Source organism: Sinocyclocheilus grahami, unplaced genomic scaffold (assembly GCF_001515645.1).
Source record: "Sinocyclocheilus grahami isolate Dianchi unplaced genomic scaffold, SAMN03320097.WGS_v1.1 scaffold222.1, whole genome shotgun sequence".
NCBI classification, from domain to species: Eukaryota; Metazoa; Chordata; class Actinopteri; order Cypriniformes; family Cyprinidae; genus Sinocyclocheilus; species Sinocyclocheilus grahami.
The window spans coordinates 2,128,090-2,143,404 of NW_015505401.1; the positions used below are offsets into that span (position 1 = coordinate 2,128,090).

Below are 15,315 nucleotides of genomic sequence, written 5' to 3' on the forward strand. Positions count from 1 at the left end.
ACATTCCCAATCATAGTTATTAATGTTGTGCACTGCTGTTTGAGCTGCGTGCGCTGAGCTAAAGACGATTACCGGTAAACTGAAGCGCTCTTTTAACTTAACCAAATGCATTCTATATGAGATAAATCAGATATACATCAAATAAACACAATATTACAACGTACAATTGCACAAAAGGCTGCAAACAAACAGCGCGCATCTGAAGTGTATCTGAAGGAAATAATGCATTATTTATCGGCTTTAAGATATCGGCCAAATTTTCTTATCAGGCCGATACCGATAACAGAAAAAATGAGCATTTATCGGCCGATACCGATATGGTGGCCGATATATCGTGCATCCCTACAAAAATCCTTGATATAACAGTTTCTGGTCCCCACTGACTCCCATGGTGTTTTTTTTCCAAACTATAGAATTCAATGGGGACCAGCTACTGTTTGCTTAATCACATTCTTCAAAACATCTTTTTTTTATGTTCAACAGAAGAAAGAAACTCATACAGGTTTGGAACTACTTGAGGGTGAGTAAATGATAATAATTTTCATTTCTGGGTGAAACATGTCAATTTGATCTTAGATTAAACAGCACTCAGCCACTCTGTCTCTCAACTCCCTTAAAGCCCTCCATACTTTTTAATAAAGACTCTTCAAAGCATAATACTTTATTAAAGCAAACTGCATTTATTTGTAACTAAGTTAAACTGAGGTAGGTCAAATTATTATCACCACAACTATCAAACTCTGGGAAATGTACCAATTTTGTACTAATGTACTTTTTACAGACTTGAAACATTTGTCACATCTCACACTCATAAGGTGATGACTCAGTAAGCAATGAACAAACGGAGTCTGATGATTGTCGAGATTTTTCTGTGTGGTTGTGAACACTAGCCGCACTTGATAAGAAAAGGTCATTTGTTTTGTAATCATGGTGATGCCTCAACAATATGTCAGCAGCGAAGACCATAAAGTTGTGTGTTGGTTTACCAGTGTGACCAGTTTCTTCAGTTTGTCTTGCTTGGGGAAAATAAGCATTGCAAATAATTTGAGGAACACGAGTTGTACATAAAAACCTTCTTTACCTATTCTTCACTAAGCTGTCACAAATTAATTCACACTGCTAATTTTTCCTTTTTTTAATCTAAAAAAAACATAACGTAATCTTATACAGCGGCAGAGCAGGAAATTCCTGTCAGTACAGAGACTCACGCTTTCAGAAACAGCTGAGCGCTGTCGAAAAAAAAGAAAAAGATTTTTCACACGGTACATTTTAGCATGCAAAGGAGTGAAAACTTGCGAGAACCGCCCATAAAACAGAATAGCTCCCCCTCTATCTCCTATCAAAATTATTATGACCTTTATCCGAGACTGAGTAGTGACGTCACAGACGACGTGTCTTACTGACTTGAACTGTAAAATGCTTTTTGCATAATATATACCCCACTAATGAGATTACATCCAAATTTGGTAGTCCTCATCTGAACTGTAATTTCTGTAATGTCAGCATTGAGTCTATTGATCATCTTTTTTTCAAATGCCCCCTTGTTAAGGAACGTGTCAAAATTATTTTCTTCAAAATCTAATGTAGACATTGATGTTACTATGTGTGATATATTTTGTTATTTTTCTCATTGTAAACATAACATAGAATATATAGGAAATGTATTTATTGTATTGGGAAAATATTATATTCATAAATGTAAATTTTCTTCAACATCTCCAAAATTACATCATTTTCTTTGTGACTTTAACTACTTAATTATAACACTAAAAAATATTAATACCAAAAAAAGTGTCAAATTTGTGAAACTGTATAATGATCTGCTGAATGGTACATAATTCTTGATTTACTACCTCTGTATTTTTTGTTTTATCTATGTATTCTTGTTTATTTTTTATTATTTTTCTCTCTTCTTTGTCTTCCTATATACTTTCTGTATTCATAATGTCGTCCAATGTTACATTAATTGTTAAGTGTTTACACTTGCAATAAATAAAAAAAATGAACTGTAAAATGCTTTGTTTACACGATCATTTAACCCTGTAATAACAAAACGACATTTATTGCGGCTATTTAATTATAGTTAATTACCGTGATATTATTTTACCTGAAAATCCAAAGGTCGTCTCTCTAAAAATAGCACAACACAAACAGAAATGTGACATTAGATAATACAGCGCAAAAATAATTAATTAGGCCTATATGTGTAAATGACTGTCAAATAAATATATATTCCTTCATACTTGTTTTTTAGACATAAATGTTTTGCTAATAGGCCGAAGTTACAAGCACTTACACTAATTACAACTTCGAGTGTTAATCATGTTGTTACGAGGAAAAGTTAAATAAAAAATATATTTCATACCGCATAGTATATCAATATTATATGGTTATACCAAATATACTCCAATATACATCAAGTTTTCTATATTAGCTAAGCTAGCGATGTTAGCTTGCTAGCAGGTTTTAGCTCGTCTTAGCCGTCTGGCTAAACAATAACAAACCATAATTTCAAATGCCCCCTTGTTAAGGAACGTGTCAAAATTATTTTCTTCAAAATCTAATGTAGACATTGATGTTACTATGTGTGATATATTTTGTTATTTTTCTCATTGTAAACATAACATAGAATATATAGGAAATGTATTTATTGTATTGGGAAAATATTATATTCATAAATGTAAATTTTCTTCAACATCTCCAAAATTACATCATTTTCTTTGTGACTTTAACTACTTAATTATAACACTAAAAAATATTAATACCAAAAAAAGTGTCAAATTTGTGAAACTGTATAATGATCTGCTGAATGGTACATAATTCTTGATTTACTACCTCTGTATTTTTTGTTTTATCTATGTATTCTTGTTTATTTTTTATTATTTTTCTCTCTTCTTTGTCTTCCTATATACTTTCTGTATTCATAATGTCGTCCAATGTTACATTAATTGTTAAGTGTTTACACTTGCAATAAATAAAAAAAATGAACTGTAAAATGCTTTGTTTACACGATCATTTAACCCTGTAATAACAAAACGACATTTATTGCGGCTATTTAATTATAGTTAATTACCGTGATATTATTTTACCTGAAAATCCAAAGGTCGTCTCTCTAAAAATAGCACAACACAAACAGAAATGTGACATTAGATAATACAGCGCAAAAATAATTAATTAGGCCTATATGTGTAAATGACTGTCAAATAAATATATATTCCTTCATACTTGTTTTTTAGACATAAATGTTTTGCTAATAGGCCGAAGTTACAAGCACTTACACTAATTACAACTTCGAGTGTTAATCATGTTGTTACGAGGAAAAGTTAAATAAAAAATATATTTCATACCGCATAGTATATCAATATTATATGGTTATACCAAATATACTCCAATATACATCAAGTTTTCTATATTAGCTAAGCTAGCGATGTTAGCTTGCTAGCAGGTTTTAGCTCGTCTTAGCCGTCTGGCTAAACAATAACAAACCATAATGTCAATACAATTACAGCTTATTAGCTTTTGCCATTCAATCAGTGTTTAATCATCCCAAATCCACATCTTACCTGGTCTTTATTTCTGTATAAGAACGCATCAGTTAATATCCTAAGTCAAGTCAAAGTGTGAGGCCGATAGTTCAGGAATAACCCTTATCATGTTCTCGACCAACTGGTCTTTCACCACAACAGAGCTCAAAATTATATTAAAAGTCAGTAACATAAAATCATAGTAGATATTTAAGACTAATACGCATATAAAGAGACAATAAAAGTGAATAAAAAGACGGCACAATACCTCATTTCCATGCTGAAGTATCACAGAAAACCCCAGCGCTGTTTTTGACGCACTTTCCAGTCTCTCTCAGCGCGAGTAACGTTACTTCCCCCGTTCTGTCCGTGTCAGTGGTTTCCCGGAACAACACAATAACAACAACACCACACACATCATATCCGCCACAACCATAGACATATCCAATATCCTTAAGTTAAGTTCCCTAAGAGTTACATTTGTCCTAAGGTTAATAAGTTAACGTTAGTGAAATATTAAAGGGGTCATATGATGCGATTTCAATTTTTCCTTTCTCTTTGGAGTGTTACAATGCGTAAAACAACAGTATAAGTCATTATAATCCATAATTATGTCCCCACTGGATACAACAAATGCCTTGTTTATAATGGGTTTTAATGTTTTTGTCTTGTCGCTCCGGCCGGGACACGGCATCACAGTATGGTAAGGGGCGTAACATTTCCGTCACACGCTTGAGGTATTCGGCCAATCACAACGCACTGGATAGCTGGCCAATCACAGCACACCTTGCTTTTCAGATCGATGAGCTTTGTAAAAATCAACGCGTTTCAGAAAGGCGGGGCATAGAGGAGAAACAATAATGTACATTATGTGGAAAATAATGTGTTTTTTGAACCTTAAACCACATAAACACATTTCATTGCACAAAATACACAAAATAATGTTCTTTTTAGCAACATCATATGACCCCTTTAAGACAAATGTTTCTGTTTGCATATACAATTACAAGACATAAACACGATTAAATCCTTTTATTAAATACAAATAATAATAGTTTGTTTGGGTTAAATTAAATAGCAGACTAAATAAGGGCAAGTTACAAGTTATTTTTGTTTTTCCATTGCTCTCTTATGAGATTTTAAGGATGTCCCGCCTTCCCTTGAATGTCATTGGACGAAGAGTTCCGAGATGAAGGAAACGTATGGAGGCACATGTGACAGTCATCGATTATCCAATGGCGTCACTGTAAGTCGAAGGTCACGAGCGAAGCAGCATGGCCGCTCTGTTAAGGGGCTCGTGGTGTCTAGTAGGAAAGTGTCATAACCATGTCAACGCCGTGCAGGGTAATGTGTTTGCACCGTTATCCTAAAAATTTTATGTATTTGTTTACTACTGTGCACTTGTATGCAATTTTTCCGTGCGGCAAACATCTGATATAATGCAATGCACTGCCAACTCTCGGTAATAGCTGTTAGGCTAAAGTCATTGTGTGTAAGTCACTGAAACACGAGAAGACAATTAAGTTATACTTATTGTGATCATACTCAGCCGCTATTGAACTAAATGGTGGACGGTTGTTAAATTGTTGCAGTTGCAAATTATTTTCCATATATATATATATATATATATATATATATGCAACTTCAGGGATCTTATCTATGCACAATCAGCTTGTAACACTCCAAAGAGAAAGGAAAACTTGAAATCGCATCATGTGACCCCTTTAATGAACACAACATTTGAACAGTTTAATTAGCAAACATAATTTGAGAGGGTTAAAAAAAAAATCCAAGTCAAATCCAACATATATTCAGCCATACTTTAAATTTAGATAACTATATCCAGATTCAATAAAATTTTAGCTGATTTAATTGTGGTGAGAAATGTTTAAAGTCAGTATTTTAAAGACATGACAGGACAGATCTTGTTTACTGATATCTTTACTTTACAAAAGGAAAGTGAAGAAGGGATCCCTACTCATTGATTCCAGCACCATTGATCCAGGTGTCTCCAAGGAAATGGCAGTTGCCACAGAGAAACTGGGAGCTGTTTTCATGGATGCCCCAGTGTCTGGAGGTGAGATGGCAAAAACTCCCACTTCCTACCCAACACGGTATGAATGCTAGACGTAGATGCGGTAAATTGCATAGTATGTTATCACCGTGACCTGAACCCTGACTGCCTACAAACCGCATATGTAAGTGCAGACAATGTTTGTTAGTGCATGTTTTAAAGGTTTCATAAATCACACACCCATAGTCTCAGTTACGCAACTAGTCACTGTCTGGCAATAGCTACAAATTTCTTAGAGAATCTTTGGCTCCAATTCAAGCATTGTGGTTTTCGCAATCACAGGTTCATGTTAATAATGGAATTCAGTTTCACATTGATGTCCAAGCAAACTACAACTTTGTGGCAACAGTGTAGTTTGGTAAAGATATATATACAGTGGGTACGGAAAGTATTCAGACCCCCTTAAATTTTTCACTCTGTTATATTGCAGCCATTTGCTAAAATCATTTAAGTTAATTTTTTTCCTCATTAATGTACACACAGCACCCCATATTGACAGAAAAACACAGAATTGTTGACATTTTTGCAGATTTATTAAAAAAGAAAAACTGAAATATCACATGGTCCTAAGTATTCAGACCCTTTGCTCAGTATTTAGTAGAAGCACCCTTTTGATCGAATACAGCCATGAGTCTTTTTGGGAAAGAGGCAACAAGTTTTTCACACCTGGATTTAGGGATCCTCTGCCATTCCTCCTTGCAGAGCCTCTCCAGTTCTGTCAGGTTGGATAGTAAACGTTGGTGGACAGCCATTTTTAGGTCTCTCCAGAGATGCTCAATTGGGTTTAAGTCAGGGCTCTGGCTGGGCCATTCAAGAACAGTCACAGAGTTGTTGTGAAGCCACTCCTTCATTATTTTAGCTGTGTGCTTAGGGTCATTGTCTTGTTGGAAGATAAACGTTAAGGGGGTCTGAATTCTTTCCGTACCCACTGTATATATACAAAACCTATGCTTTTTCAACAATCCGAAGGTTCGCAAAGTCAAATTTCAGGAGACACCAGTTACACCCAGTTTTATTCTTTCTGTCCACTGTTTCAGTCTGAAATGGGTGATTTGCAGGTTTGTTGATAGGAAAGAGTTTTATCACCTGCCTCAGCTTATCCATTTTCTTAATCCAGCCATTGGTGTGGACCCTTTGAGTTATAGACTAAATCAAAAGCCAGCATCTGGGAATTGATCCTGTGACCTCAACTTACGGTGGAAATGGAGACAAGTGCTCAAAATCAGTGACTCTAATGCCATAATCTCATGTAACCCTTCTTTTAGAAACCTATACTGTATAGGATAATGCTGGCAGATATAGCAGAGGTCTAGATTTTGAACAAATATATGGATCAAAACCTATCATCAAAGTTGTCCTAAAACCAAAATAATACTCGTTCTTGTCTTAGGACAACTTTGATGAATGTTTTTATCCACTTCAAATGTTGACTACTGTGTAATATATATATATATATATATATATATATATATATTAGTACTGTCAAAATTAGCACGTTAACGCAGGCGATACATTTTTTCAGTTTAAAGTGTTAAAAGTATTTAACGCCGTTAACGCAGGGGAGGAGCTAGTGTTGGCCACCCCACTAACAACTGCTGCTTCGGTCACTTTTTTTCTTGCTAATTTAGTCTCAGAACGTCTTTACAAGCACATCAAACAGGAGACGTTTCAGACGTGCACTCCACTTCACCTCAGCGCCTGCGAGTCAAACGAGCGCGGAAACTCATGACCCTTTAAGAACTCTGAAATGGATTTCAAAACTGTCCTGGAGCACCCAACACGGTCTCCCTCATTCAACTCGTCTGCTCATTAATAGAGACTTTAAGACCTGAAGTGGGTCAGAAAAGGTAAAGAGAGTTGAGAGAAAATATGATGCTTGTCAGATCCTTGTCTTGTTCAGCAGCAGCAGCTCTTAAAGAAACAGCACCCAAAATAACCTATTAACCCACCTGCTGTAATGTCATCAAAGAAAAGGAGGAAATCAATAACTTTTTATAGCTTTAAGGATTCATCTATATTTAATTTAGAATTGTGTTTGATAACTTTATTCAATTTCTGTATATTTCCTACTTGCTGAAGGGCACAGATAGCTAAATATCACATTGGTTGTTGAATGGCTATAGTCAAAGGTTAAATATTAGGAAAAAAATAATTTTATAGAGGCATCATTGGTGTCAGTGGCCTCCTTCAGTAATACAAAAAGATGCCATTAAACAAATATTAAAAATATACTGTCTTTATGTGGTTTCTACAGTAATTTGAAGATTAAATGTGAAATTATTGCAATATAAAATATATTTAAAAACTTTAATGTTAGATGCGATTAATTTCAGAAGAAAACATGCGATTAGTTAATTTTTTTTTAATCGATTGACAACACATATACAGTGGGTACGGAAAGTATTCAGACCTCCTTAAATTTTTCACTCTTTGTTATATTGCAGCCATTACGGGTTCTGGTCGTCTCAAACGTCTTCCATTTAAGGATTATGGAGGCCACTGTGCTCTTAGGAACCTTAAGTGCAGCAGAATTTTTTTTGTAACCTTGGCCAGATCTGTGCCTTGCCACAATTCTGTCTCTGAGCTCTTCAGGCAGTTCCTTTGACCTCATGATTCTCATTTGCTCTGACATGCACTGTGAGCTGTAAGGTCTTATATAGACAGGTGTGTGGCTTTCCTAATTAAGTCCAATCAGTATAATCAAACACAGCTGGACTCAAATGAAGGTGTAGAACCATCTCAAGGATGATCAGAAGAAATGGACAGCACCTGAGTTAAATATATGAGTGTCACAGCAAAGGGTCTGAATACTTAGGACCATGTGATATTTCAGTTTTTCTTTTTTAATAAATCTGCAAAAATGTCAACAATTCTGTGTTTTTCTGTCAATATGGGGTGCTGTGTGTACATTAATGAGGAAAAAAAATTAACTTAAATGATTTTAGCAAATGGCTGCAATATAACAAAGAGTGAAAAATGTAAGGGGGTCTGAATACTTTCCGTACCCACTGTATATAGAGGCCTTTTCTGACTGTTGTTTGTTTGAATTTGTTTATGCTTGTATTTCTGACTTGGCATAGGAGGATGGACTAGTTTTTCCACAAATGACTGTAGTTACTGTACAGTTTTACTGTGCACTATGCACCCTATTGTCTAGTGTGTGAATTTTATAAGGTTAGTTTGTCAACCAGCATAGCTATGATTGAAGTGTCCTACTTGGAATTTACAGTGTGAACACACTACTCACAAGATTTATACAATAAACTGGTATTGAATAGTATGGAATTGGGACATCTGAATCTGTGCAGAGGTACATTCTTCAATATCCAATATAAGAGAGCTTCAGTAAGAATAATTTCATGTGCCAACTAAGGTTTTGTCCTATATAATTACCAAGACATGTAGACTGAGAATAGAACCTTGACTAATATAGGCTCTCTAACGGGGCCTAACCCCCTGGTTGAGAACCAGTAATTAAATGGGGTTATATCATAATGTGTGTGTATCAAATAATCCTTGATCTTTTAGGATAAACATTGGAATGTGTATGACTTTCCATATAATTCCAAAGGATCCTAGTGGTAGGAAAGAGTGGCTGAGTTTCTGCCCTGTTTCCCTGATGATTCAGTATTGAAGGATGGGAGCGTTAAGAACAATTTGACATTACAAACCCGAAAGCGTTTGAACAGATCCTGAGAAAAGGCGCTGTTGCTTGTTTCTTAAAGGCACAACAGCAAAACTGAACTGTGAAAGGCTCTGAGAAAGTGAGCAAAACACTCATGGAAAAGTAAAATATGACTCTTTGATATGCAAATGTGTATACATTTTATTTATTTTTTTATACAAGTGGATCACAGAAATAAAATTAAAGCGAATGACCCCTTTAAATAGCAATCCATTTGTGTCAAAATTGACTTTTTATAAGTCTAGTGTAATGTACTATGCACATACTTTTCTCGAATTTGTGTGCTGCTTATAAACTTGCCTGAGGTGTGAAAACAACCTGTGTTGTCGCCTAACAAGAAAGGTTTAACTCAGTCAACAGCTAGTTTGTGCTTTATGGCGAGCCTCCTTTTTAATCAGGAAGTTGTTTCCTCTGGTCTTTGGGCACATAAAAACAATGTGCTTCTAGTTTGCTTTCCTTAAATTGTTGCCTCTCCCAATTCATATGCGTCAGTGGGGTTTGGCTAACATACCGTTGGACCCGCTCTTGGTTTGTGAAACAGTCCAAAGAAATCCACAGACCTGCTCATTCTCTTTACTTAGACCCTCCAGACATTATTCTCAGCTCCATGTTAGCGTCTGTGAAGGAGGCTTAATGAAACGTGAGCCACAACAAACTGTCCCTGACGTCATGTGCATCTGTGTTCACAGCAGATGGTGGAGTGCTTGTGTATTTATAGAACTTTCGTCTCTGAGAGTAATTATGGCACTTCGATGGTGTTACATTTTGAAGACACGTCCTCTCAATCCTTTAAGCTTAAAGAGGTTACTGGTATGATGATGTGGAAACAATCACAGTGAATGCAAGCAACGTACGCTATTCTGTGTCAGCTGTGCCGCAGGGATGCACTGTTTTTGTTCAAATCGAAACGTAAATACACGTAGAAAACATATCCTTGTGTCGCGGCTGACACAGAAGAGCGTACTCTGCTTGCGTTCAGTGGTTATTCTCCAAAATGGCGCTACGGTGATGCGGAGAGAGACGGAGGAGATGAATTGTTGAATAGTCATGTTCTTTGTGTACAAAAAGTATACTTGTCGCTTCATAACATCACGGTTGAACCACTGATGGCAGATTGACTATTCTGACGATGTCTTTCATACTTTTCTGGACCTTGACAGTGTAATTTACTTGGCAGTCTATGGGACAGTCACAAGCCTCCCGGTTTTCATCCAAAATATCTTAAATTGTGTTCCGAAGACGAACAAAGCTTTTACGGGTTTGGAACGACATGGGGGGGGGGGGTAAGTGATTAATGACAATTTTCATTTTGTAGTGGAGTATCCCTTTAACCTAACAAGATGGTAACATCACAAACTTCAAATATCAGCTAACATCAAACCTCATTGGTTCTTGGATGTCACATGACCAAACATCAGATTTGATGTAGTCAGTGTTCCATTTTATTTCAGTTAAAAATGCATAAAGGGATAGATTACCCAAAAAAGATAGGTGTCCTTACTACCTTTCTTGAACGTGGTAGTTCCCTTGCTGTCTATGCAGGGTCACAAAGCTCTCGGATTTCATCAAAAATATCTTAATTTGTGTTACGAAGATGAACGAAGGTCTTACGGGTTTGAAATGACATGAGGGTGAGTAATTAATGACAATTTTCATTTTTGGGTGAACTATCCCTTTAAAATTCTGTCTCTTCACAGCTGTAGCGCTCTTAAAAATATCTTATTTTGTGTTTTGCAGAAGTCAGTCAGTCATGCACGTTTGAAACAACATGAGTGTGGATAAATTACAGAATTTTAATTTTTAGGGGAACTTTACCTTATGTGTGTGTAATGTACAATATGATCTCCATCGTTTTCTATATTTATCTCAGGTGTTGGTGCTGCCACTTCAGGTAAACTCACCTTTATGGTTGGTGGGCTAGAGGTGGAATTCAATGCAGCCAAGGAGCTTCTGAGCTGTATGGGTGCTAATGTGGTGTACTGTGGCCAAGTTGGCACCGGACAGGTACAAACAGAGTCTTTAAGAATATAGTGCCATTCTTAGAAAGGTGCTGATTTATTTCTGGTCATAATCTCTCTCTTCCTTGTTTGGTAGGCAGCTAAAATCTGCAACAATATGCTGCTGGCCATTGGGATGATTGGAACAGCAGAGACCATGAACTTGGGAATCAGGTGCAGTTCGCAGTTGAATTACTTGATGGAATAGTGCACCCAAAAATGAAAATGTACTCCCTCTCAGGCCATTCAAGATATAGATGAGTGTTTCTTCTTCAGAACAGATTTGAAGAATTGTAGAATCACTTAATCACCAGTGAATCCTCTTCAGTGAATGGGTGCCGTCAGAATCCAAATTAGTTGATAAAAGCATCACAATAATCCACACTAATTCAGTCTGTCGATAAACATCTTGTGAAGTGAAAATCAGTGTGTTTGTAAGAAACAAATCCATTATTAAGGCATTTTAACCTAAAACTCAACTTCTGGCCAAATTATGAGTACATTTTTTCCAAATCCGTTCTGATGAAGAAACAAACTCCTCTACATCGTGGATGGCCTAGGTTAAGTACAGTTTCATCAAAAACGATTATATAGATGATTCAATGATACAGCTGTCTTGATGCATTTACTTTTTCTACAGATTGTATTATTTTCTACTTTTTAACCAGAATTGCTTTGTATTCATTTGTGCATTCACAGATTAGGGCTTGACCCAAAACTTCTGGCGACGATCTTGAACATGAGCTCTGGCCGCTGCTGGTCAAGTGACACATACAACCCTGTCCCGGGAGTTATGGAGGGAGTGCCCTCGGCAAACAACTACCAGGGTGGCTTCGGAACTACACTAATGGCCAAGGTTTGCATCGTTTTTTATATATTAGTTTCCACTGGTTACTACTAACATAAGGGGTAACTAATAAACAAAATAGTTGATTAGTGAAGTCTAGTCTATTTTTCCACTTTTTATATTGGTGTTCAAATGTTTGGAATAGAGGGTTTTTGAGAAGTTTTGTTTGTTGTTTTTTTTTGTTTTGTTTTTTAAATCGTAGTTATAATTTTTTTTACAATGTGAATATATTTTAAAATGTAATTTTTATTCTATTGTGCTGATTTGCTGCTAAATAGGGATGCAGCGAATGTTCAGCAACCGAAATTATTTATAATTTAATTTCGGAATAAGCGAAAATACAGAATAAATTGTACCGAACAATGACGTGATGTGATCAAATAGCAACCAGTGTAGAGTGAGAGGCGCGCACTCTATATAATGCAACAAACTTGTCGGCAGTGTGGAATCATTTAAAACTGTCAGAAAGACGGAAAAATCATTAAGCACTGACAGCACATCACAGGCTTTCGATGAGAAGAGGAGGGGGTGGTTGGTTGTTGCTGGTTACTGTATGATGATTGAAATTGAGTAATGGCCTTAACAGTCTGCAGATTATTTACCAATTGTTTATGTTTTGTAATACACACAGGAATTGCATGTATTCTGCAGCGATGATGAGCTCGTTAGTCGGGGTTCAAAGTCCAAAGCATGACAAAAATCTGTGCTGAAACAGTGTCGCTCGTCAGTTGTTCAGTGTCATTTTTATGAATTTTTACAAGGCATGTGACAATGCGATACGTGCGACAAACATCTTCCCAAATTCATAATAATAATTTATAAATCTGCTGTTGTCAGCAAAAAGAAGCACTTAGGTCTTCCTGTGGTTTCGCCAAAATAAAAGCTGAGAAAAAGCAACTCCATCAACATTCATAAATGTTAGGATTGTAATCTTTCTGTTGTTCTGTAAAATAAAAAAAGACAATAATAATGATAATAATTACAACAGCTCTATTAATACATTTATTATAACATTCACACACAGTGTTCAAATTGGGATCTGTAATATTTTCTAATATTTTAAAAGAGAAGCAAGGCTGCATTTATTTGTACAGTAAAAAATACATGCCTGATTCAAGAAGGGGGTCTCAAAAATGGCCAAAAAATATTTAACCCTTCAGGGTAATACAAGATCTGTCTACTCTTGAAGGTATGTTTATGAACGTAAAGTTAGGACTTTTTAAGATCTTTGTTTTTTGTAAATAAAAATTAAGGAATAAATTTAATTGAACACTGTCAGTGGGTCTCTTTAAATGTAAATGTCTTGCATTAACAATGCTTCAGAGTGCTTCAGATTAACTTGTTAAATTGTGGTTTGTTGGTGTATTGTCTGCTAGAAAGATTTAAAATGTTCAATGTTAAAAAAAATTCAATTGTTGTTTGGTAATTTATTTATTTATTTCTTTGAAAAGCAAGACAAAACAGTAAAAAGCACATTTTGGCCATTTAATTTATGCAATGGTAAAAAAATTGGCAAAATACATGGGGAAAAAAAACATGTAAAACCGTATTCGGCCTTTGGCCCAGTGTTTCATTTTGTTCGGTTTCTGCTTTGGCCAAGAAGTTCTGCTAAATAAACACTTATTATATGCTGCTACCACTGATATAAGCTTAAACATTAATGCTATTGTCACATTTCACACTGTTGTTAAATATTATGGGGTGGGTGGGGGAGACTGCATGTTAATTTAGTTATTGTCTTCTTTAAAATTGCCTCGAGACCCTGTATTCGGTTGCAGATAGCCTTTTTTAAATGCAAGAACACATCTAATAGTTAACTTTTCAAATGTGCAGTTATGCTTATCTCTCGTGGACATTTTCTATCATTTATTCTCAGGATCTGGGACTTGCTCAGAATACAGCAACTAACACAAAGACACCAGTGCCGTTGGGCTCTCTGGCCCATCAGATTTACCGCATGATGTGCGCACGCGGCTACGCCAGCAAGGACTTCTCATCTGTCTTCCAGTTCCTTCGAGAAGAGGAGGGCCAGTAGACGGCAACACTCTCTGTCCCTTCCAAAGCCTTACCCAGCACTGCCTGCCTTTCACATGACCCGACATGCAAAACTTTGACCCAACTATGTGATTTCATTGGCATGTGTGTGCTGGGAGCCATAAATGAGTGAGTGAGCACATATGTAGATTGGATGGTAGTGAGAAAGGTGTGTGTGTAATGTTTGAGGCTGTGAGTTCCTGTTGGAATCATGTTACTTTTGTGAGTCCACTCATGTACAATTAGTAATCCACCAATCAATTGATGAGATGCTGTGAATTAAATTTGTTCAGATTTTTTTTTCTTGCCTTCGTTGCTGTTCTGTAGGCTAACAAAAATTTATAATTTCATTCTCTCAAACCACAAACCCGCAAGACTCAGATCAGCCTTTACACTCCTTTTCTTTGCATATGTACAATTTTAGTTTTTATGTATTTAATGTATCTGTTGAGTCTAATTTGCTGGGGCCTAGTCTTGGCAATTGTTAATGGTGTTGGATCTACATATAAACACCTGGAAATTAAAGCAGGAAATATCTGTAGCTTTGATGTTAAGACTGTAGCATGTTGATACATGTTTATTACACCTATTTTTCAGTTCTACACAAACCTGGAAACTGAAGTGGTATTGTAAGGGTACTAAGCATGGTTTACAATTGTATAGGTAATCCTGATGAATGCGGTTAACCAGTTAAAATTATGCAACAAAGCACATATTTTTACTTGGTCTCCTCCCTCTCTTCAAGGTCAAGCAGTGGAATGTTTTTTGATGCTTCTTTATGAAGCCTCACCTTGAATTCAGTGGCATGTAACATGCACAATAAAGATGACTCATCAACACTACAAATCCTTTACACATCAAGGAAATTGTATTATTGGATGTTAAACTGGATGGGATAATTCACCCACAAATAATTCTGTCACTATTTACTCACTCTTATGTTGTCCAAAACTGTGTTTTTTCTCATAGAACGCAAAAGAGCATCTTCCGAAGAGTGTTTTGAAGTGTTTTTATCAAAGCCAGTGGGGATCAAAACAATATAAGACCCCTTGACTTTAATTGTATGGACAAAAATATAATTTGTTGTATTTTAAAAAAGAAATTTCTAATGGTTTGGAATGCCATGAGAATGAGAAGATGATAACCGATATTTC

General features: G+C 35.9%; 2 protein-coding genes across 4 annotated transcripts in view; one reads left to right on the forward strand and one right to left on the reverse strand.

Moving 5' to 3' along the window:
* Positions 1-3,942, reverse strand: part of LOC107596651 (tax1-binding protein 1 homolog B-like) — a 61,007-nt gene extending 57,065 nt beyond the window's left edge. For 2 of the 3 annotated variants that reach the window (XM_016287434.1, XM_016287432.1), the window contains exon 1: positions 3,793-3,941. The gene's annotated coding sequence lies outside the window, so the exon portion shown is untranslated. Of the gene's footprint in view, positions 1-3,792 lie in introns of all 3 variants that reach the window. The other variant, XM_016287433.1, reaches the window with a different exon arrangement.
* A 784-nt stretch (positions 3,943-4,726) lies between these two features.
* On the forward strand, positions 4,727-15,000 carry LOC107596727 (3-hydroxyisobutyrate dehydrogenase, mitochondrial-like). Its single transcript, XM_016287525.1, has 6 exons — positions 4,727-4,770; positions 5,480-5,601; positions 11,154-11,287; positions 11,378-11,454; positions 11,980-12,136; positions 14,004-15,000. Exons 1-6 carry the CDS (start codon positions 4,727-4,729, stop codon positions 14,160-14,162), a joined length of 693 nt encoding a protein of 230 aa, XP_016143011.1. The 3' UTR covers positions 14,163-15,000.
* The last annotated feature ends 315 nt before the right edge of the window (positions 15,001-15,315 follow it).

Coding starts and splice junctions, on each gene's coding strand:
- LOC107596727 (XM_016287525.1), top strand. CDS start 4,727: ATGGAGGCACATGTGACAGTCATCGATTATCCAATGGCGTCACT. Junction 5,602..11,153: donor GGATGCCCCAGTGTCTGGAG/GTGAGATGGCAA, acceptor TATTTATCTCAG/GTGTTGGTGCTGCCACTTCA. Junction 11,455..11,979: donor ACCATGAACTTGGGAATCAG/GTGCAGTTCGCA, acceptor GTGCATTCACAG/ATTAGGGCTTGACCCAAAAC.